This window comes from Schistocerca cancellata, chromosome 4 (genome assembly GCF_023864275.1).
Source record: "Schistocerca cancellata isolate TAMUIC-IGC-003103 chromosome 4, iqSchCanc2.1, whole genome shotgun sequence".
NCBI classification, from domain to species: Eukaryota; Metazoa; Arthropoda; class Insecta; order Orthoptera; family Acrididae; genus Schistocerca; species Schistocerca cancellata.
Genome location: NC_064629.1, coordinates 681592202 through 681615575, shown reverse-complemented (window position 1 = coordinate 681615575; position 23374 = coordinate 681592202). Strand labels below are relative to the sequence as shown.

The following is a 23374-nucleotide window of genomic DNA, read 5'->3' as shown; positions in this document are numbered from 1 at the left end:
TATGATCCACGGAACTTTCAGATAACTGTGTTGTCAAGAACGGCATATACTATTTAAGATAAATGAGCAGCCTAACTAAATGTCAGCAGATATGAGAAGCTTTGACCTAACCTGACAAGACAAACTTTGAGATTCTGGTGTGGTAACAAATGCATACCGATCCATTAAAAAATGTAATTATTTCAATATCTTGCTGTGAAGGAAAGCTGAGAATGTTAGCCACATAGCTAAATATTTGCGCCTTTGTGCAATATTACTTCCAGAAGAAACTTGTTTCGGTATCTGCAACTATTTATGAAATGTAATATGTGTCATAGTTATCTAACACATTGTATATGTTATTTCAGAGCGCTCCATTTCATCTGCTAATTGTCTGTTTGGCTTGTTACACGTGATACGGGATGCAATCCACACCCATTTTTATACTGACTTTCATTAAACGCAGTGGTCATAAACTGTTGTTGCTATGGAAGAATCAAAGACGTAATTGTAAATTGCAGTACCGAGTTGGTTTCCTCTGATACAGACGAGAATAAAAGTAAACAGAAATAAAGAGAAAGAACGAACACATGGGATTATTAAAACATCTTATGCTAGAAAGAGAGCTCAGAGGACAAGATAATCAAGATCTGAGTTAACATTACCAGCAACATTGTAAAATATCGACCGCTTAGTCAGAGAAGCTGCTGTGACAGGGCACACTACTTGGACTGCAATTTTAAGTAAGGATTCCAGATTTCTAGTCGCTAGAGCCTTGATAGAAGACTGACAGCAGAAATGGGGTGACACAACAAGACTCAAAGGCGAGAAGTACACTATCTCACACGTCAGTTCCCTAATCCACGAAAGCCAATACAAATTGATTGTCTAGGCACCTCGCCTCTCTAATAGCCAGACTCAGATTTAACTACGGACTTTTACATAAATATCTTCAAATGTTGCATTAAGGCACCTTGCTACCCCTGTGGCGAAGAAGAGGATGCGCATTACTTTTCCTTCAAGTGTGCCAGATTACATGGAAGTATTGCAATCCTTCTGCAAGAACTTGTGTTGCTAAGTCATCCATTTTCAACCTGTGTGACGGCTTTGTTAGCAACACAGCACCACAGATTGTTCAAACGGCTCTGAGCACTATGGGACTTAACATCTGAGGTCATCAGTCCCCTAGAACTTAGAACTACTTAAACCTAACTAACCTAAGGACAACACACACATCCATGCCCGAGGCAGGATTCGAACCTGCGACTGTAGCGGTCGCGCGGTTCCAGACTGAAGCGCCTAGAACCGCTCGGTCACACTGGCCGAATATCTCATTAGAGACAAAGTATAATTCGAGTTGGAGAATGATAAGAAAAAAAATTCAGTTGTGTCCTTTACAAAGAAAACATCGTGGCGTTACTTGATGTTATATGTGGAAATCAAGGAAAACTTAGAACTGGATGGCCAGAAGAGAATTTGAATCCCATTCCTCCTGATCGCAAGTGCAGTGCCTTAAAAACTGGGTCATCTCGTTTGGTAAGAAGTTTTCTGTCGATGCTGTTTCTAGCAGAAAACTGAAATCTATATCTGACTTTATAAAATACCAATCCCTCTCTGTATTTTTTTTTATTTTCTTCGTAATCGGTCAATGACGTATCGTAATATGCAGTCGTTACATCCCTGAACAAGATTAGAAAAACGTGACTATTCTGTAACGGTACATCCATTTTATTTTTTCCAATGTTTTCTAAAACAATTAGGAAGGTTGCGTCTGACACTGTTCATATCTACTGAACAACACTTGTTAATTGCCTCTCTGTTTTGCTTCTGTGAATGATTCAGTATCGAGAAAGTAGTTCTGAGTTCATAAATGACAGTCTGGCAATATTGAACAGAAGTGTTCTATATTAATTTCCTGTGATCTTGCCAACACCTTCAATTGTGTGTTCATCGTAAAATTATGCTAAGCAGGAGATAACTATAGCGACCACTTGGGGCACCAAGTTGAGTGGAACGCAAGAGGCGCTCAAGTGCAAATTTTGTATAGATGGCGTGTCCCAGTTCGTAGTGAAAACTGTTGCATGTGAAAGAATACGTCGATAGAAAAAAAAACTTTCCAGTAAACATGAATCTGCAATGAGTCATTTGTGAGGTAACTGCAAATGTGTGATTACGACCCGCCACTGACTTCAGTATCAAATATTGTCCCACTTAGTATAAAAAACTTTTCGACTAATTCCCCATGTAACTGAGCTCAAATTTCATTCAAGGCCAACATTAACAAGACATGCAACCTACTTCGGCTCGTTACAATTTACCGTAGACCGAGTTAAAGGGGTTGTTCCACGTGTCATGCTTACATTCGGAGGCAATACTGCCTTCGTCTCTGCAGTAAGTTCAAAAAGTTACGAATTGTTAAATCACCTTGTAAATCTTGACGAGACTACAATTCGCTGTTCCAGTTCTGCAATTGTATCAACGAAAGTGCTATACACTTCTCTTTTGAAATGACGTCAGAAAAAAGAAATTCATTAGTACTGACGTCAAAAGAGTTTAAGGTAAATGTAGATAACCAAATCAGTATTGCTGGAACCACACTCATCTTGACTGTCCAGTGAGCTCCCTCATTGATTTGAACCCCAGGTCAATAAAAGACAGTTGAGAAACTGTAATGTTTGTCGCAAGTCTCATCAAGACACCGTTACTTTAACAGCTGGGCTATTCTATAACTGATTAACAAGCAACATTTCTGCACTTGTTCTAAAAAGTCATACTGCATAATTTTAAATAAATAACAATGAACTACGTGTATACATGTCACTGATTACACGCTCAGCGAAATATCATGCGAAAACTTGATGATCAAATGGATAACAAGTCGTGAGACCACAAAGAAACTGTTATCTTTGCACTTTAAACACACACCTCAACGTGTTGACCTAAAACGAGATTCGTCTGAAAAGGCCACCTGTCGCCATTCAGTGGACGTCCGCTTGTGGTGTTAGGGTATCAATTCTAGCCTTCGTCGCCGATGAATAGCCTTCAGCATGGGTGCATGAACCAAACGCCTGCTGCGGGGGGCCATACTCGGCACCCTTTGCTGAACGGCCGTTGAGGAGACACTGTTGATGGCCCCTTGGTCCATCTGCGCGATCAGTTGCTCAACTGTTGCACGTCTATTCGTCCGTACACTTCTCCACAGCCGTCTTTCACCCCTGTCATCTATGACCCTTGGTGCAGCTGCAGCACAGTTGCCTCAGAGCTGGTTTTGGATAGCCTCATGTTGCCATCCACAGTATATTTTAACATCGGCGGTACAAGTACAGTTTACAAACTTAGCCATGTCGGAGACGCTTCCACCCTGTACCCGAAAGCCAACGATCATGACCTTTTGTTGGTCAGATAAATCGCTCCATATCCGCACTACGACAACTGCACTGTTTTCCGCTTCGCCCTGACACACTTTATATGCCCTCCACTGCTAGGGCTGCCACCTGCTAGCTGTGCCTGGTTGTTGAACGCCGACGTCGAACATAGATGGTGGTCACATTAATGTAACAGGACTGTGTATTTCGCAGAGTATTTAGTTTTGTGATAGTGTTAAAAAATTATTTTCAGACGAATGCAGGTGCAGCATCACTGATTAAAGTTTTATACTTAGGTGCAGAATTATGTAAGAAGCTGCATTTATACATAAGCTATAAACCGGAATATTCTCACAAATTTAAAAGTAAATTGAAAATATATAATTTCTTATCATTTAGTCTATAAATTATACGATTATGTAGATCTCGAATTATAAATATAGATAAAACTGTCCGTATTTACAGTGTATATATGGCATTACTATTTGACAGTTATTAATTTACTCTCACACACATTAAGGAATCAATAGAAAATGAATAGTGGTTGAATAACATACAGGCAATTTTACATGCATTTAATGTTGTCAAGCAAAGTAATTAGATACATGTCAATAATACAAGCAAATAATACTAGATAACATGCGTAATTACTGAATGACAATTACATAACAGATAACTTCCAAGATAAATGCACTACATAATTAGGTGAATGGCAAACACAATAAATAATTAAAGATAATTAGATAAAATACAAAAAGCATATCTCAGTAATGAAATTATGATAAGAAACAGATGCTTTTTTTTTAGACTAGTAAAATTCCTTCTACTGCCCTTTTCTAACATGACTTTTTGACTTGATTTATTATTGGTCCTGTAGATCATACAATTTGTACAGCAAGGCACATCATGATATAGGACAAGTCAATTTGAAAAATTATCTTAAGATGGTACATGATATAAGAGATGACAGTAGTGGTGCATAACTCACATAGCAGAATACATACAGGATATATAGACGAAATATAAAAAAGGTGGTGTGTGATAAGAGATGACAGTGGTGCATACTGCACATAGCAGAATACATATAAGAGATACAGACAGAATAGGAGTTACAAGCAATAATTAAGTTACCTTACTAAGTAGAAATATCTATCAGTGAATATACAGCTTATTACAAGTAATTAAAATATTGTGGTACATAGTTCACATAGCAGAATACATAGGCCTATATGAGATACAGACAGAATATAGATAAATACAATAATTAAATTATCTTACTAAGTAGAAACATCTACAACTGAATAAACAGCTTATTGCAAGTAATTAAAATTTTGTTTCAAGAAATTCATGAACGGAATAGAAACAGTGATTTAGTAGCAATTCCTTTAATTTAGTTCTCATTATTTTTGGGTTTTTGCTTGTGTTTATGTCTGTTGGGAGGTGGTTGTATATTTTAATGCCCATACATTTAACCCCATTCGCATATAATTTTGTGTTGTGGGCTATAATTTGTAACTGTGTTTTGTTTCTGGTGTCGTGTGTGGCGGTCTGCATTTCTGTCGAGGGCATCCAAGTGCTGTACTGTAAAACAAGCTAGTTCCAATATATAGAGACATGGCAGTGGCAGGATTTTTAGCTGTTGAGATAGTGGTTTACAGTGTTCAGTTCTTTTTTTACATTTCATTATTCTTACTACTTGTTTTTGTAACTTGAAAATTGTTAGAGAATCAGAGCTCTTTCCCCAGAAGATTAGGCCATAGCTCAAGACAGACTCAAACAGGGCATGGTACACCAGCTTCAAGGTATCTACAATGGCTGTGTCTTTTAATGATCGTAATAGATAGCAGGCTTTACTTATCTTTTGTGACAATGCCCCAATATGTGGTTTCCAATTTAGTGTGTTACTGATGGTAAGTGCAAGAAATTTGGTGTTCTGCTTGTACATAATGTCATCTTTGCTGATAACTATAACTGCATTGAAGGGGGTTAGATTTTTGTCTAGTATGGAAGTCCATACTTACAGTTTTTTGAGTATTTATGAGTAGTCTATTTGCTTCAAGCCACGATTGTAAATGATGAGTAGTTTCATTAACTGCATCTTGCAATGTGTCACCTCTACTGGTTATCAGGATATCTGTGTCATCCGCATACAGAAAGGAGCTGGCATTTGGTGTGTGTTCTGGGAGATAATTTATGGACAATATGAAAAGAACAGGGCCAAGCACAGATCCCTGAGGGACGCCATTTGCTGTATGTAGTATATCAGACCTGCAGTGCCTGAATGTCTCTGATTTTCTCATTTCTACATATTGCTTTCTTTGACTAAGGTAGCTATGGAACCAATTGTGGGCTACACCTCTAATCCCATACTTATTGAGTTTCATAAGCAGCAGCTTGTGGTCGACCATGCCAAAGGCCTTGGACTGATCAAGAAATATACCGACAGCAGGTTGTTTATGGTCAACAAAACTTGATCACTTTTCTAGAAATGCATACAGAGCATGTGTGGTGGACCTATTTTTCCGAAATCCATATTGGGAAGATGTGATTACGTTGTTAGAATTTAGACACATTTTTAATCTAGTTAACATACAGTATTTAAATATTTTTGAGAAGGCAGATAGTATAGCAATTGACCTATATAGTTTGTCATGTCAGTTTTCTCTCCCTTCTTGTAGAGAGGTATAATTTTAGCAAGTTTTAGCTGGTTTGGAAATGCTCCCTCTAGAAATGAGGTATTTATGATATTTGACAGGGGTCCGCTGATGTAATTTGAACACTTTTATTGCCATTCCAGTACAAATGGGGGAAAGTAAGTTACGATTAATTGCAAATCTCTGGCAATATAGTTTCAGTAGTTTTCCTCTATTTGTTATACCTTGAACCATTCCACATCGCCAAAGGTGTTTCTTCATTATGGGATCTACAGAACACGACAGACCTCTACACGTGAGTGAAGTTGTAGCTTCTTATATGTTTTACTTTCGCATCACTTTTCTGTGTGTTGCCAGAGACAGCTAGTTGGTCTGTTCCTTCTTTTATTACAGTGCTGCTAATATGATATCTTTGGCTTACTTGAATCTGACTAATGGCACAGAAGGTTGATGTTATCTTTTGTAAAACTTTTTAACATCAGATTTCCAGGGCCAAGGAAGGAGTGATGTGGAGAAGAAAAGAGGAAAGATACGTAATACTTAACATCTCGTTGACTGTGTGACCATCATACATGTTGCATTTGATCGAAGTGGACAAGAATGGAGAGTGAATCTGAGTTGTGGTTTTATTGAATGAAATGTCCAGGGATTTACATGAATTCATTTAGGAAAACCGTAGAAAAATAACTAGAAAGGGACTCTGCTACTCCTGAATATGTTTTAAAAGTCTTCGCTGCTGAACAAAATTTTGCGAGGAATCTGAACACGGATTAGAAGAACCGACCCCGGCATTTGCTTAACTGATTTAGGGAAATTCCAAATAAATTAAATCTGGTTGCTAGAGATTTGAAATTCACCCCCACCTGAATTCCTTTCTCAGCACGAGCTTAATGCTTTAGGCATTGATCCATGCCGGTGAGTGATGCACGAACAACAAGACGATATTCTGATCATATGCCCACAGTCAGCACTACACTATGACTTACTTGTCTACTTTCAACTGTATGCGTAACTGTGATGAGAAATATGTCTTGTCAGCTGCGGTCATTAATGCATGGGGGCTCTTTTACTCTTCAGACTGGTTTGAATCCTACTGATCGAAGTAATTTTCCTCTAAAACAATCGCGCTGATAATTTCATCATTGAGCGCCCTTAAACCATAAACACTCACACACACATATCTCAAAAATCTGACTGGCAGTGTACAGTCCCCAGTCATCAAATTCTGCACCACTATCCTCAGTTTATCTACGAACCATTGCACAGTTTATTTTGGGTTGACAGTACGTGACATTCGTGCATGAATGTTAAGCTTGAGGGCTCACTTGATACTTTTTAAAATGAGCAGGTTGTATGCTGGCACAGCGTTTCACTTTCTCGCTTCCATCAACTCGAGCATCAACCGAATAAACACAATTTACTCATCAATAAAGAATAATTTACAATCACAGAACTGACATACGATTAATTGGCCCAACAAGTGATATTTAGAGGTTGTATCCAACTGGAAGGTTTATAATAAGCTTTATTATTTAAAGAAGGTACACTGTCTTTCACGTTCCTTGTGGCACGACCTTTCATCACTGAGTAGGTTCGATTGACAGTTCAGGATGTCTAACATTACTACTAGGCAAACACTGGGATGCCTACTTTGAAAACAGCACATCTAATTACGTACCTTTATCATCGTTATCCTATCTAATTTGTGGGCTGTGTGTAATGTCCTTGTCATAAGTGCGATGTTAAACATTAATCTTCCTTTTTTAATATTATTACTAGAGCAGTATGATATGAGATGAATGTGATCCTGATGAGCTCTACATTATTTCACCATACACCATGCATTACATGGTATTAACAGAACATGGTAGTAAGCCTTGAAAATATTTTTTCAAGGAGTCTCTTGATAAATTACATGCATTTCATGTCTCAAATCGATCTTCTTAAAGCCTAAAAAGTAAACACATAGTGTAATAACTTCCATTCGTAGTGTAATTATTAAATATTTTTATTTAATACAAAATAGAAGATTTGCATACCTAATATAACGTTTATTAAGGAGTAGTCATACACAGGTTCATACTTTTAGGACCAGTTCCTGCATCACTTCCTTAAATAGAAGACTCTAATTACTCCCTTGTATAACTTTCTTGTGGTGATAGGCTCCTTTGGTGATGATTGGTCATAACCAGTGACATTTCCTAACAATTTGAAGTACAACTGATGATGTTTGTTTCAGCATACACAGGTTTTAAGCAATAGATGCACTTTAGCATTAGCTTAAGTCACATGTGATGTTACTTGTGTTCATATTAATCACTGTATTTTTCCTTTTTTGTTCCAGCCACTGAAAACAGCTGTCAGGATGTTCAAGAAGCTGAACTGCTCTGACCCAAAATTTTTGACTGGTATTGGAGATAATTTTGTGAACACAAGCATTGTTACACCTGTACCGAAAAAGAAAAAGCTTCGTCAGTCACGCACCAATCCACATTAAATAGTGCTGAGTGCATGTGGAATGTTGCCATTTCAAGGAACATTTTTCTGAACACTTTTTAACAGATGAATTTTGATTTCTCTACTTAAAATAAATTTTATAAATATTACATGGAATATTATGTGACTAGGATTGTAAATACATAATATGTCTGTGATATGTTAAACTGAAGAGTCTTAATTGATTTTACATGTGGAGAAGTGATTTGTGTAGCTACAATACATTTTATATGAAAAATGGATGAGAAAGCCAAAGCATGATGCTCTGAAGTGGTGAAAAATGCTGATATATGAAACTGGTAATGTTTCATCTCTATCTGACAGCTGTTGTTTATAGTTTTACAAATTCTTACATATGCTGTAATGAATGGACATTACCACTTATCTTACTTGTGTGCATCCTAATCTTAAATATACTCAACACTTAATATTTATACCTTCATGAAAAGGCTTTTCATGCTATTGTGACCAAGCTGTTCATAGAAACAAAAGAAAATGTAAGTAGATTTAATAAAATTTTATCTAATTGCTGTATATTGAATAAAATGTATTACTCACAAATATGCATGAGTGATTTATTGCCTAGTACATTCTTTCAACAGCCACATCTTGTCTCACACATAACACTTATGTTAATATGATGTGTATCACTCACTCAGATTAGCCTTATATTTTGAAATAGATCCAAAATTATTTTACTTCTATTTTTATACTGAGTTAATCTTTTTTAGGCGTTTGAAACTATAATTCACATATATTTAAAATTATATTCCCCTCACAGATATTTTAGTCATATTATTTGAAATAATAGTTGCTAGTAAAAAAGTTTATAATGGGCAGATTATATAAAATACTGAGCTTATTCATACATTTTATACATGGAAGTATTAAAGTGGATAAATGAGATTGTCAATCCATGTAAATACATTGAAATAAAATCCATTGCCTAACATTATCAATAAGACATTACTCATTAATTTATCAAATACTGATAACCTAATGTATTTAACAGAATTAATCACACATTGTATGGTGAAATGAATCATTTTCCTATGACATATCATTCTGCCTACTGTTCCAAACATATAATAATTTCAAGTCAAGGCATATTACATGCAATTAGTTAAAATCCAGGACCCATTATAACTGGATGGGTGATTCAGTTCAAAGGTCTGAGGAAAACAAGTGCATACCACATAAAATTGGACCATGCTAAGTAAAGTAGTAGGGTGTTCAAACTAGCCGTCAGGATGGGAACGAACTTATCTTTGTTTATGTGTATATGAGAGAGAGACAGACAGACAGGAGGGGGGGGGGGGGAGAACAAATACCCATTAAGAGCTAAAGTAAAAATTAAGAATTTTTCAGCAGCAGAATTCAAGTTGCACATCAGTATGGAACAGAATTAAAAGAACGAAAAACTGAGAGGATGGTATGCTAAATGAAAATCAGTTCACATTATGTAGCCTAAAAATTGACATATTTATTTTTTAATTCTGCTGCTTGTATCTTCATAAGTTTGTCTCTAGAGTGAGATATTTTCCATTTTAAATTTTACACTTTCCTTCAGTTTTCTCTGTCCTTTAATTGTATATATTCATTAAGGTTTTTTTCCTGTCACACAACTTTTACAGTCTATAACTGGAAGTGATGTATCATATGACAACCTCTCTTCAGTCTAATAATCTCACCTCATTCTCCTCTTCATTAATTACCTCTCAATCTTAGTTAAATCAAGAAGTCGTAGCTTAACTTTTAAACTTGTCATTTCAGTTTAAGTGAAATCATTTCACCTTTCTCCATAGCAGTTTCACCTTCATTTCTTTTGAGTTTCATTTTGAAGCAGCTAATTAAAATATTTTTGTAATGTCATCTTCACTTCAAGCATTAGGCTTTTTTGTTTTGCCTGTTACAGTACCCATTGCTTCCTCAGTCTTCCATGACTTCTTCCCCCAATTGGCTTAAGTCTTCTTGTCTGGACAGGTAATCTTCGTTCAGTCATTCTTTTGTGATGTTCATTCCAGTTGCTCCTATTTTCTTGTATTTTACTGAAGAAGTTAAATATATTGAGTTCTTCCCTAATTTCCATATTTCGAAATCTGTCAGCTATAATGCACCCCTTTACTGCCCTTATAAACCTCATCTCTGGGGCTTGTATGCGACTTCTTGATGTTTACTTATGACCCACAGTTCAATTCCATAAACAAGCAGTGTACCTGACATCACTTATGAAATTTCAGTCTTGTTTCTTTACGCATTTCATTTTTTATACTTCTGTTTATTGTTCCACATATATTCCCAAACTTTGATTCTTTCTTCTCTGTGTCTTTATCATACCCATATCAGCTGTCACAACCTAAATATTTAAAATGTTTGACCTATTCTGTTGTTTTATTGTTGATCACAATTTTTGTCCATACAGGCTATTAACCTTTGAAAGCCATTGATTTTGTTAAAAAGTGTGGGTGAAATGTTGCACCATTGTCTTACTCCTTTGTTTGTAGCTATAACAGACTGTGCTAGAGCGTCATTGATAACTAAAATTACAGTCATCTGTTTCTACAGACTTTTTAAAATGTTTATTAGGAGTTGTGGGTATCCTCTTCTCCTCATAATTCTCCACAGTTTCCTTCTATCATCTTTACCGAATGCCTTAATAAAATTTATGAGATTCCCAGTTATAGGCTACTCTCTCTGTTTTTCGATATTTTTTTTTAAATTGTAAATACTCTATCTGTTGTCGATCTGCTCCACCAAATTCTCATTTGTTCTTCAACGAACAAGCTGTTAGCTACAACCTTTAACCTCAGGTTCACTATTATTGCATAAACTTTGTAAGCAGTGTCCAGTAAGCTGATTTCTCCGTTGGCCTCGTAGCTACTATGGTCTCGTTTTTTAAATACTGACAGCACCTTTGTTTGTGATCATGCTTTTGGAAAAGCTCTTTTTCTCCAGCATATGTTAAACAAATTCACTAATCTCTTTTTAGTAGGGTGCTTTATATTTTAACAGTTCAATTCCATCCTCTATTTTCTCTGTGGAGCACGTTTGTCCACAGGGCTACCACAATTCCTTGGAATGTTCTATCTATATTTCTTGTTGGATGTTATTTATTTAAGCAAATTTTTTTCTGTTTGATTTAGCATTTTCATTGCTTTTTGAGCTGTCATTTGCTTTCAGTGAATATCGTCGTCTGTTACGCTTATAAGCCAATCCCAAGATTCTCGATGAGCCATTTCACTGCTCTGTTTGCTGCATTTCTCTCTTCTTTGTAAATTCGATGCTTCTTCTCCTTTGACTCATTGAGATAAGCGTCTTGTTTTTTTCCTTAAAACTTTATCTAATTCTGGTTCCCAAATTTTTAACCCTTTCTTCATTCTTATCTAAGGCTGCTTCAGCAGCTTTCTTAACTGCAGTTTTGAGCCGGCCGGTGTGGCCGAGCGGTTCTAGGCGCTTCAGTCTGGAATCGCGAGACCGCTTCGGTCGCAGGTTCGAATCCTGGCTGTGTGTGTTATGTCCTTAGGTTAGTTACATTTAAGTAGGTCTAAGTTCTAAGGGACTGATGACCTCAGCAGTTACGTCTCATTGTGCTCAGAGTCATTTGAACCATTTAACTGCAGTTTCTATATTTTTCCATTCCTTCTGCATTTCTTCCACTTCTTCTTTCTTCTCTAGTTTTTGATTAAGTCTCTTCTTGTACAGATCTCGTATGCTTTGTTTATTTAACAGGTATACTTTGTAGACCCCTCGCTTCATATTTTCTTCTGCCAACTTTTTGTTCTTTCTCCATTTCGTTTACATATCTGTTTGTGATATTACCAAGTAATGGTCAGAACCTATGTCACATAGCCTGTACACTCTTGTGTCTCTTACTTTGCCTTCTAATTTTTCATTGATGATAATTCAGTCAATAAGAGACTTAAATACTAGCATATTCGTGAACATCTATTTTTTGGAAGAAAAGAGTTGGTTATCTGTAGTTTGTTAAAAGAAACAAAATCTGTGAGCAATCTTCCATTGTTATTTATGCCGTTCTTCCATTTCCCACAACCCATGGGGTAGGTTTATTCCCAACCCTTGTGTTTAAATCTCCTGTCAGTATTATTTCATTCTTGTTGTTATACTTGTCCAAAACCGACTACAGTTTCTCATAAAAATCTATAGACTCTTCTTTTTCCCTCTTCATCAGGGGCATGAACTGTAAAGGCAGCCAAGTTTTTCTTTCTTCTTTGTCAGTCATGACTATAATTCTTTCATATATATAACTGTACCCAATAATTTTTTTCATCTCTTATGGGTGTAAAGGGCAACCCCCTTGCTTGCTTTCTGTTATTTTCGTGTTTCAGTGTATAATACTAAATATTCTCCTACATACTTGTTACCTTGTAGCTTTTTCTTTGTTTCTGTTACGAAAGAAGCTCTGTCGTCTACCTTGGCCTTTTTCAGACGCCTGCCAACTCTTCTTCTTTGTTTGCTAAACCTTGATATTCCATGTTGCTACCTTAATTATATTAACACCCCTTTATTCTTAACCTTTCTCTTCGCTGCGCCTGTCATTGTTATATCTGACCTTGATTCGAGGCTGTTTTGGGTACTATCAGTAACTGGCCGTCTTACAAGAGCAGCTCATGGGGCTGCCACTTTGCAACCTTCCAACATGCCTCATATTCTTTTAATGGTTTACCCCCCTAGGGTGGCTTGCTCCCCTACACCTAACAGTCCTCCCTAACCTTTACTTGTAACTGGAGACAACAGGAAAAGTGGATATCAGAAGGATAGGCCTAGGACAGGAGAAAGGTACCAATAACCCATTGTGGGACAGACTTCATCTAGCTCCTCCCCTTCGTCCTGCATGGCTTGGGTCATCCTCTGACAGCTAAGCTACTACCAGAATACCTTCAAATCCAGAGCACATAAGCCTCCTCAGCCACGCAGGCAGTGCTACGTTAAGGTGGTGTCCCATGAGCAGGTATTTTTGTAACAATTAACAAAAATAGTACCACCTTCTACATTTACATCTATACTCCACAAGCTATCTTATGATGTGTGGCGGAGGGTACCTCTGGTGCAATTGTCATTTTCCCCTTTCCCTGCTCTTTGCGAATGGTATATAGGAAGAACAACTGTAAGGAAACTTCCATATTCATTTCTGAATACAAGTAATTTTAAAGAAGACTTTAGTGTTTATATATTTAAGTTTTTACTGGGCTAGAACTCCAGTGTCAATTGTGTTTCGTTTACAATACATTTTATTTGCATTGTAAGTTTGAGTAGAAGGTAATTAGCTTTGAAAAGAAAAGGAATACTGTTACATTTCTCATCTGAAACGTTCATGACTGAAGTACTTACCAGTATCAAAATTTAGTGTCACAAAGGTTTTGGGCAATGAGTTGTAATTCATATTTTTAGAATAGACTGTGTAATCTATACACTCAACGAGCTGAATAACTTTGTTGAAGCATTTCTGACATGGTTTATGATTTACTTGCACTTTTAAATTGAATTATGTATAAATATATGAACAAATATTCATTATACTGATCACTTCTCTCATGACTGCTCTTTTCTTAAAATCCAATATTATAAGGGGTAAACATTTATTTCACATTATTTAAAACTTGTACTGAATGAAATATTGTAGATTTTGTTATCTGTCCATTCACATGACAACCATCCTATCAACTTATACTTTTAATATTAACAATATTACGCTGAAATCCAATATTTAGTGCCTTCTAGGTAGATTTTCGTATTTCATATACATCTTTTATTTTGGAGTCAGAAAATATATACATATATCTCCTCATACTATTGTACTTTCAATGTGCAGTAAGTCATTCGATGTTCATTTGTAAAAGTGTTCCATATCAAAACACAAGCAGCATGAAGTCATCAAGAGGAACTAATTATTATTCTATGTGTCACTGAAAAAAGCTACATGCAGCAGAAAATAAAAATTTGTTCATTTGAAATGCAACTTTTCACAGCATTGGCACCACACACATTCATTTCTAAAAAATTGCTATATATTTTTGTCAGCAAGTTCTGAATTTTACTTTTTATGTCATATATCAAGACCAGCAAGTCCATAACATAAATATTGTGGAAACTATAGAAACATGTGCTACAAAACAAAATTTAGCTCTATTTATTATAAAATTTTCTTATTACAATGACTTCAGTTCGAACAGTAGATTACAGTTTGTGTTTTTTTTTATTCATGTAAAATATTAGAAAATTTTAATTGGCAAGTATATAAGTCATAGATGACCAAAGACATCCCCTGCAAATTACAGCAAAGTTTTAATTCCTCATGATACATTATTTGAACCCCAGGGAAGAGTGAAAGTATTAGTGAGAAGAAAAAGCAAAAATTTGTGCAGTTTAGTTATCTGCAATGTGTAGATATGTATCAGTTATTGCCTCTCAGGAATGATAAATATTTCAGTCAGCTATCCATATTGTGATTCCATATAATCAATGAATGTAACAATCTGATTCTATAGCTTTAGCATTTCTTTTTAAATTTTAGGTAGCAAAGATTATTCTTTTAACATTTAAATGGAAAGCATAGATTTCAACATGTGAAGGCTTCAGATGCTACAGGTTTCACCAATCACACCTATATGTTCATAGACAGTTCTATTCAGTTCCATGGTATAGCTTTCTCCTAACCATTTGGTAACTCTTAAATTCCCTCTACCAAATAATCAATAACTTCAAAACAATATTGTGACATTAATGAAGGAAATACACATGCTAATATCTGCCCATGAAGCAAATGTTACTGAGAACTACTGCCATCAAAAGTGTCAGTGGTAATTCCCGTCACCTGTAATTAGAATGAAAATGAGGGCAGTAATTTTGTTTATCTTTATCTGAATTTTACTGTGTTTATCTAACTCTGTATATGTATACTCCTTCACGTAAAAATGTGTATTATTTAGGTAATAAAACTATAAATATGGACAACTGGCTTAAAATTATTGGTTTAAACCAGTTAATGTTCCAGATTTATAGTTACTAGTGAGAAATTTTGTGTGTTTAAGAAAAAACTATTATAAAATAATAGTGTTTGTAAAGATGCATACCAAGCTGGTGTCATTGATTTTGAACCAATATAGTATATCTGTCTTGTCTAATGTAATTCAAATTCCAATAAGCCACATGACATTGATTAAGATGCTAATTACTCTGTTGCATTTACGTAAATTGTATTCTAACATTATCTTATAGACTGTACTTATCTGAACAGTAATAATGTAAAAATAAAAGTCATACAAAAATATATCTCCACATCTATATTAACATCATGATATACATATTTTATCTCGAGCAGTAGATACTAATAATGACACTGAAATTTTATGTTCATATACTATGTATGTTTATTATCATATACCAGCAGATACAGACACATACTGAGAAAGAACTCAACACTAATTTATCTATGTATTTAACTCTCAAAATAGGATAGCAAATACTCTATCCTGAAGTCAGATACTGTGTTCTATGAGAAGAGTCACTAAAAAGAATTGATATACATTTAATCTAGAAAGTACATTTATGACACCATGCAGAGTTTCAGTCCATTGAGGTTGTTTATTACATGTGAAATAGAGAGCAGTGTTCATATATTAAACTGATTCAAGATCCTTTTTACAGAAACAACTGAAGAATAATTACATCGTACTGACTCGTTAAAACCACCAGCAAATAAAGGTTTACAGCAACAATAACAGTTTGAAATTTTTCAGTTTAATATATGTCTGATATTTCATTAAGTTTGTTAACTATATAAGACTTTTTAATATGACGTTTTTACTTCACAGTACTTTTGAGCAGCTTTTTTTGTAAAATTCTTGATTAACTGTAGTATGACAGGTATTTCATATACTAAGATGATTTCTTGTTACTAGACTGTGGTTCAAACAGGATAAGATTTTATGGCATAAATACTGTAGAAACTTTACCCTAACAATGTAAAAACTATTCTGCTGAATTAAAATCAGTAAATGTATTCAGCATACGAATTGAATAATATGTCTGCCTATGCCTGCCTCATACCACAAAAATAATGTGTTTAACTGCTGACAAGAACTCAACATTATATTAACATTCTATGCTATTTGTTTTCACCTATTATGAACATTTACTCGATTCATTTAACATTGAGGGTTATATTCTAATATACAATTGTCCAGTAAGTAACTTATGTCCTAAATTTCCAACACACTCAGAAAAACTAAAAGCGCTATTTTCTACATCTTTTGGCTAACTTTTTCTTTAAAAATCAGTTGACCTTGAAGAAAACAGTTTGATTAACTTTAGAAGAATAATCATGTAAGTAAAATAAAAATACAGCTACTGATGACTTTTCATTTTGAGGCACGTGACATATTAGCGAGTTTGCTTGGTCCCTTTGTTCCTGCGAGTACCTCTGCTGGATTGACTACAGCTTATACAAACTAAGGTGGAGGAGGACACCTTACATCTATTCAAACATTTTCTCACCTCGACTTACTTTTTATTTAATAAAGAATATTTTGAGCAAACTGACAGTGTTGCTATGGGTAGCCCTTTGTCTACCATGTTAGCTAACTTTTTCATGAAAGACTTCGAGGAAAAAGCACTTCAGCCTACGGATTTGATACCTACATATTTCTGGAGATATGTGGACAACACGTTTGTAGTATGACCACATGGGTTAGTAACGCTTCCTGCATTTCTGGAGCACCTTAAATCCCATTCCTAGATGTCCTAGTCTACAGAAAAGAAGATAGTAGCTGGGGTCTCAGTGTGTTCCATAAACCAACTCACGCTGACCTATATCTATGAGCTAGAAATTCCCATCATCCATCTTAATGCAGTGGTGTATTATGTACTTTCATTCATATGGCTAGAGTAATCTCAGATCCAGGGAGCTTACCAGCTGAGCTTAGACGTCTCAGCTCTGTGTTTGTACAACCTGGTATTCTCATAAATAGATTCGAAATGCATTTCAACCTGTATGCTCTATACCTCAAGAACAGCCAGAAGAAATGGAAAACTCCACGACGATCGTTTTTTCACCCTATGTTGGTGGAGTACCCTTTAAGATCAGAAGGCTGTTCAAGAAATAAAACGTGTCTTCTGCGCTCCACGGCGAGTGAAAATGATCATGGGTTCTCTAAAAGATAAAAAAAGAAAGAAATGAGAATATGGCATCGTTGCTCAGGAGGACCCCATTCGGGGAATTTCGGCCGCCAAGTGCAAGTCTTATTTCATTTGACGCCACATTGGGCGACTTGAGCGCCAGAGATGAAGATGAAATGATGATGAGGACAACACAACACCTAGTCCCCGAGAGGAGAAAATCTCCAACCCAGCGGGAATCGAACCCGGGTCCGTTTGCATGGGCGGCGAGCACGTTACCACCCAGCTAAGCAGGCGGGCTCTAAAAGCCACTCTAGGCATAAGGAGATCAGGGATATATAAAATCCTGCGCCAGTATGGGAAATCGTACATCGGTCAGACGTGTCACACTGTTAAAGACAGATGCACTGAACGTAGAGTCACACCAGATTGGGTCAACCAGAAAAGTCTGCCATTCCTGAACACTGTCTAGACACAGATTCTTTCACCTGCCTCCACATGCTGGGACTCCATCACTAAAGAAGCAGTCAACGTACGTGCAAGTAACAACCTGGTTAATAGAGACACAGGATTTGAACTTAGCAAGCCATGGGAACCGGCATTAGTCGGCCGCAGACGGACGAACCTGTGTCAACACAGGCGAGGAGTCGGAGTCCGGACACTTAAACTGGGTGCAAACATACTGCTCGCGCGTGCCCTGGGCCGCGATTTGCGATCGCGCTCTTCCCGGGTTGCGCATGGGCAGACCGTGGTCCGTTTCTCCGGCAGGGGATATTGGATGACGTCGTTCTGTATGATTTGTCTACGATGAAGTTCTAGGCCCACACATCGGTGCCTTTCCTTTTCTAGCGAACCAGTGCATATATCAGCGAGCTACTACAGCAACACGTCAGTATGCACTTGAAGATAACGAGCAGCTGTCTCGTCAAAATACTGTGCAGTTTTCACAGCATTATCCGACGAGATGCCCATGAACCAGTGAAGCAGTTATTATGTCGTGGAAGTCTTAACGCAGCATAAAATAAAATTGGTTGCAACTACTGAAAAAGGAGAACTGTTTTGGTGAAATATTTAATATTTTATGCAAACATCATGAAATTTATTATACTATTGTCATTGTGTGCACTGAGACTGCATTCTGACTGCAGCCGGCATAGTTACAATGAACATTGATTAACAAACACAATACCATAGAATCATCTGCTATTAATATCTTCCTTTTTATTCACAATTACAAGGTGTACAACTTTGCTTCCTCCATTTTTTGCCCAACATTTTAGGCTTTAATGAAACAAGTTGGTTACACATGCATCATTCAAAGTATTTTTCATCGCTGGCCACTACTTTCTCCCATCTTTCGGGCAGTGTACGAATCCCACGTCGAAAAAATTGTTCATCTTTTGAAGCGATCCTCGAATCGATCTAATTTGTGACTTCTTCATGAGATCGGAAGTGTTGGTCAGCCAGGCCATGCACCATTGATCTAAACAGGTGATAGTCAGAGGGAGCAATGTCTGGAGAATACGGCGTGTGGGGTAGGACTTCCCATTTTAACGTTTCCAAGTACGTTTTGACCTCTTTCGCAAAGTGGGGTCGAGCGCTGACGTGCTGCAAAATCACTTTACCGCGCCTCTCGCTGTATTGCGGACGTTCGTCTTTTAATGCTCTGCTCAAACGCATTAATTGCGTTCGATAACGAGCACCTGTGATTGTTTCATTTGGTTTTAACACCTCATAGTAGACATGGAAGCATGACCGGGATTTCCCCATGAGTTTTTGCGTTTAGGGTTATCGTAATGAATTTTAACACCTCATAGTAGACATGGACGCATGACCAGGATTTCCCCATGAGTTTTTGCGTTAGGGTTATCGTAATGAATCCATTTTTCGTCCCCAGTCACAATGCGGTGTAGAAGTCCCTTCCATTTTTGCCTCTGAAGCAACTGTTCAGAAACACACAAACGCCATTCAACGTCTTTTGGTTTCAGCTCACACGGAACCCAAGTTCCTTCTTTGTGAATCATACCCATAGCCTTGGGACGTTTTGAAATGGCTTGCTGTGTCACTCCTACTCATCGTGCCAATTCTTCTTGAGTTTGACGCTGAGTCTTGACTCAGCAATGTCTCCAATTCTGCATCTTCTAAAACATTCTCTCTTCCACTACTATGCCGGTCTACGAAGTTAAAATTACCTTTCTTGAAGCGTTGAAACCACTTACTAACAGCGTCTTCTTTCACTAACAGCGTCCTTACCATACATACTTGAGAGCATTCCATGAGACTCAGCCGCTGTTTTCTTCATATTGAATCAAAACAGTAACACCTCCCGCAAATGACGAGCATTAGGCTCGTAAACTGTCATTTTCAATCAAGAACAACTTTATGATATAAACACAAATCGACTAATGTTTGAGTGAGGTTATGTTGGCCAAGGTCCGAGCTAACTGCCTGACGTCTGCGATCTGTTTCTTTCGACCGCTACTTACCGTTGTCGCCACCTATTAGCAAACGGCGAAAGCAAAGTTGTACACCTTGTAGTTTTGAGTATACAGCTTATTTTCAGCTGACTGATATCTGAGACAACATAACTTGGAGAGACTGTACAGAATTTTGAATTTTCTTTGTAGTATTTCTATTCATCTTCAGTACTTGTCACTTGAAAATAAGTAATATGCACATACGGAGTAGTGAATAATAAGAAATACGCTAACTGCAGATCTGCATTGGACGAATTATTGATGTCTGTATCACTTTCTGATCCTGAGCGATGAAGAACATTATATGGTCCAAAGTAGCGCTATACTAACTTTTATCAAATGAAGTGATGCAGTGGTTAGCACACTGGACTCGCATTCGGATGGACAACAGTTCAACCCCACATCTGACCATACTGATTTAGGTTTTCCATGATTTCCCTAAATCTCTCCAGGCAAATGCCGTGATGATTCCTTCGAAAGGGCACAGCTGATTTCCTACTCCATCCTTGACAAAAACCGAGCTTTCGCTCCAACTCTAATGATCTTCATGTCTACAGGCCGTTAAACCCAATCTTCCTTCCTTCCTTCCTTCTTATATTAACTTTTCTGATAGTCCCACTTACTGTACAGGCATAAAAATCCGCATCTCAACGGCCAGTGCTTGGTGTTAGAGCAGTCTCGGTCTTCCTTTTGGATGTCTAGTATCTGTAGGTGGGCCAGTTGTGTAGTTTCTTCGGTCTTTGTGATGAGGCGTTTCATGTATGAAGGAGTGCTGAAAAGTAATGCCTCAGAATTTTTTGTGCACACTCTTAAAGCTTTTTAAATAAAACAAACGTTAATAACAGCCTATATAATTATTTTTCATGTCTATGTAATAGCAGCCCCCTGCTCCTCGAGGGCTACGAATTGTAGATATAACATAGCAGTGTATAATGTAAATATGTCAGTGTGTGAGAAGCATATACTGTAATCAAGTTTCGAATTCGAAAAGTTCGTCCACACATGGAGCACCCTCTCCTTCAGCATATCAACACCAGAGCACACATGGGCGCTGCAACACCTGCAGCAGTGCAGTGCCTCAGATTCACTATCATCGATCATCCTCCATACAGTCCCAAGTTGGGCCATTCCGATTTTCATCTGTTTCCAAAACTTTGTACAGAAACCAGATGGCAGTTATAAGAGTCGAGGGGCATGAAAGGGAAGCAGTGGTTGGGAAGGGAGTGAGACAGGGTTGTAGCCTATCCACGATGTTATTCAATCTGTATATTGAGCAAGCAGTAAAGGAAACAAAAGAAAAATTCGGAGTAGGTATTAAAGTCCATGGAGAAGAAATTAAAACTTTGAGGTTCGCCGATACATTGTAATTTTGTGAAAGACAGCAAAGGACTTGGAAGAGCAGTTGAACAGAATGGACAGTGTCTTGAAAGGAGGATATAATATGAACATCAACAAAAGCAAAACGAGGATAATGGAATGCAATCGAATTAAGTCGGGTGATGCTGAGGTTCAAATGGCTCTGAGCACTATACGACTTAACTTCTGAGATCATCAGTCGCCTAGAACTTAGAACTAATTAAACCTAACTAACCTAAGGACACCACACACATCCATGCCCGAGGCAGGATTCCAACCTGCGACCATAGCGGTCGCTCGGCTCTGCAGACTGTAGCGCCTAGAACCGCACGGCCACTCCGGCCGGCCGGTGATGCTGAGGGAATTAGATTAGGGAATGAGACACTTAAAATAGTAAAGGAGTTTTGCTATTTGGGGAGCAAAATAACTGATGATGGTCGAAGTAGAGAATATATAAAATGTAGACTGGCAATGGCAAGGAAAGCGTTCCTGAAGAAGAGAAAGTTGTTAGCATTGAGTATAGATTTAAGTGTCAGGAAGTCGTTTCTGAAAGCATTTGTATGGAGTGTAGCCATGTATGGAAGTGAAACATGGACGATAAATAGTTTGGACAAGAAGATAATAGAAGGTTTCGAAATGTGATGCTACAGAAGAATGCTGAAGATTAGATGGGTGGATCACATAACTAATGAGGAGATACTGAATAGACTTGGGGAGAAGAGGAGTTTTTGGCACAACTTGATAAGAAGAAGGGACCGGTTGGTAGGACATGTTCTGAGGCATCAAGGGATCACAAATTTAGCATTGGAGGGCAGCGTGGAGGGTAAAAATCGTAGAGGGAGACCAAGAGATGAATACACTAAGCAGATTCAGAAGGATGCAGGTTGCAGTAAGTACTGGGAGATGAAGAAGCTTGCACAGGATAGGGTAGCATGGAGAGCTGCATCAAACCAGTCTCAGTTCTGAAGACCACTACAACAACAACAAAGAACACCTCAGGGACTTCACTCTGATAGTGACGGTGCAAGCAGAGGTGAAGCTGTAGCTCTGTCAACAAAGTCAAACATTCTGCAGTTATGGTATCAACAAATTGCTCTCTCGTTGTGAAACAAATTCGAAGGTACTGCTTTACAGCACGCCCTCGTGGGCACCCCGAGTATAGTCTGGTTGAAATGGGAACACTTTACCGATTGTCATTTCAGCCTCACGACCATGTAGCTGAAAGAACAGTGTGAGATCTGTAGTGTCTTGCTACACTAAGTAGTACGTAAATGTCACAACTGGCAATGTTGCATACCAATTTCTGTACTCAACATCAATGCACATTGAGACCATATCTGGCAACATCTTATTAAAGCGTTGTGTGACGCCATTCGTGGCAGGTAGTTGTCATCCTGTGGGTGATTTCACAATGTGAAATTACCTCTGACACTAATCTCGACTATACAACTTTTTCACAATAAGTAATCAACACACATGGTGCTTCGTGCTCCAGATTGATGTATTCTACAAGGAATCTTGTAACTCAGCAGTTGATTAGTTTTGGTGACAGCACAGTGCATGAAGTAGTCAATGAAGACTGTTATTCATTTATTCCTGTATTTTAAATCCTGAATCTGATTCTGTCTACAGACTTCTGACTAGATGTGAGTGTTGTGAAAAAACTTCAGCATTGCTGCATGTAGAATACCTGGGATGACGAGAACCATTTATGCACCACTGGATCAAATTTCCTTTTATACAACGCTCTTTTAATTAATTGGAATTCTCCTTTGACTGGTTACTCCTTCTTCAAGGCTTCTGTAGTTTGCAAAGTGCTGGATGTTCCCTCTATTCTGCAGCAAGGTCTTTTAACGCGATGATGACTGATATTTTATACACAGTGCCGTGGATTTCTTGAAAGGCAGTTGGC

The 23374-nt window shown here is 37.4% G+C and overlaps 1 protein-coding gene across 1 annotated transcript in view; it reads left to right on the top strand.

Moving 5' to 3' along the window:
* The window catches only part of LOC126184380 (secreted frizzled-related protein 1-like), a 403479-nt gene extending 394424 nt beyond the window's left edge, over window positions 1–9055 (top strand). Inside the window, exon 4 of the mRNA XM_049926765.1 lies at window positions 8343–9055. Within this exon, the coding sequence (XP_049782722.1) occupies window positions 8343–8495 (153 nt within the window). The 3' untranslated portion in view covers window positions 8496–9055. The remainder of the gene's footprint in view (window positions 1–8342) is intronic.
* The last annotated feature ends 14319 nt before the right edge of the window (window positions 9056–23374 follow it).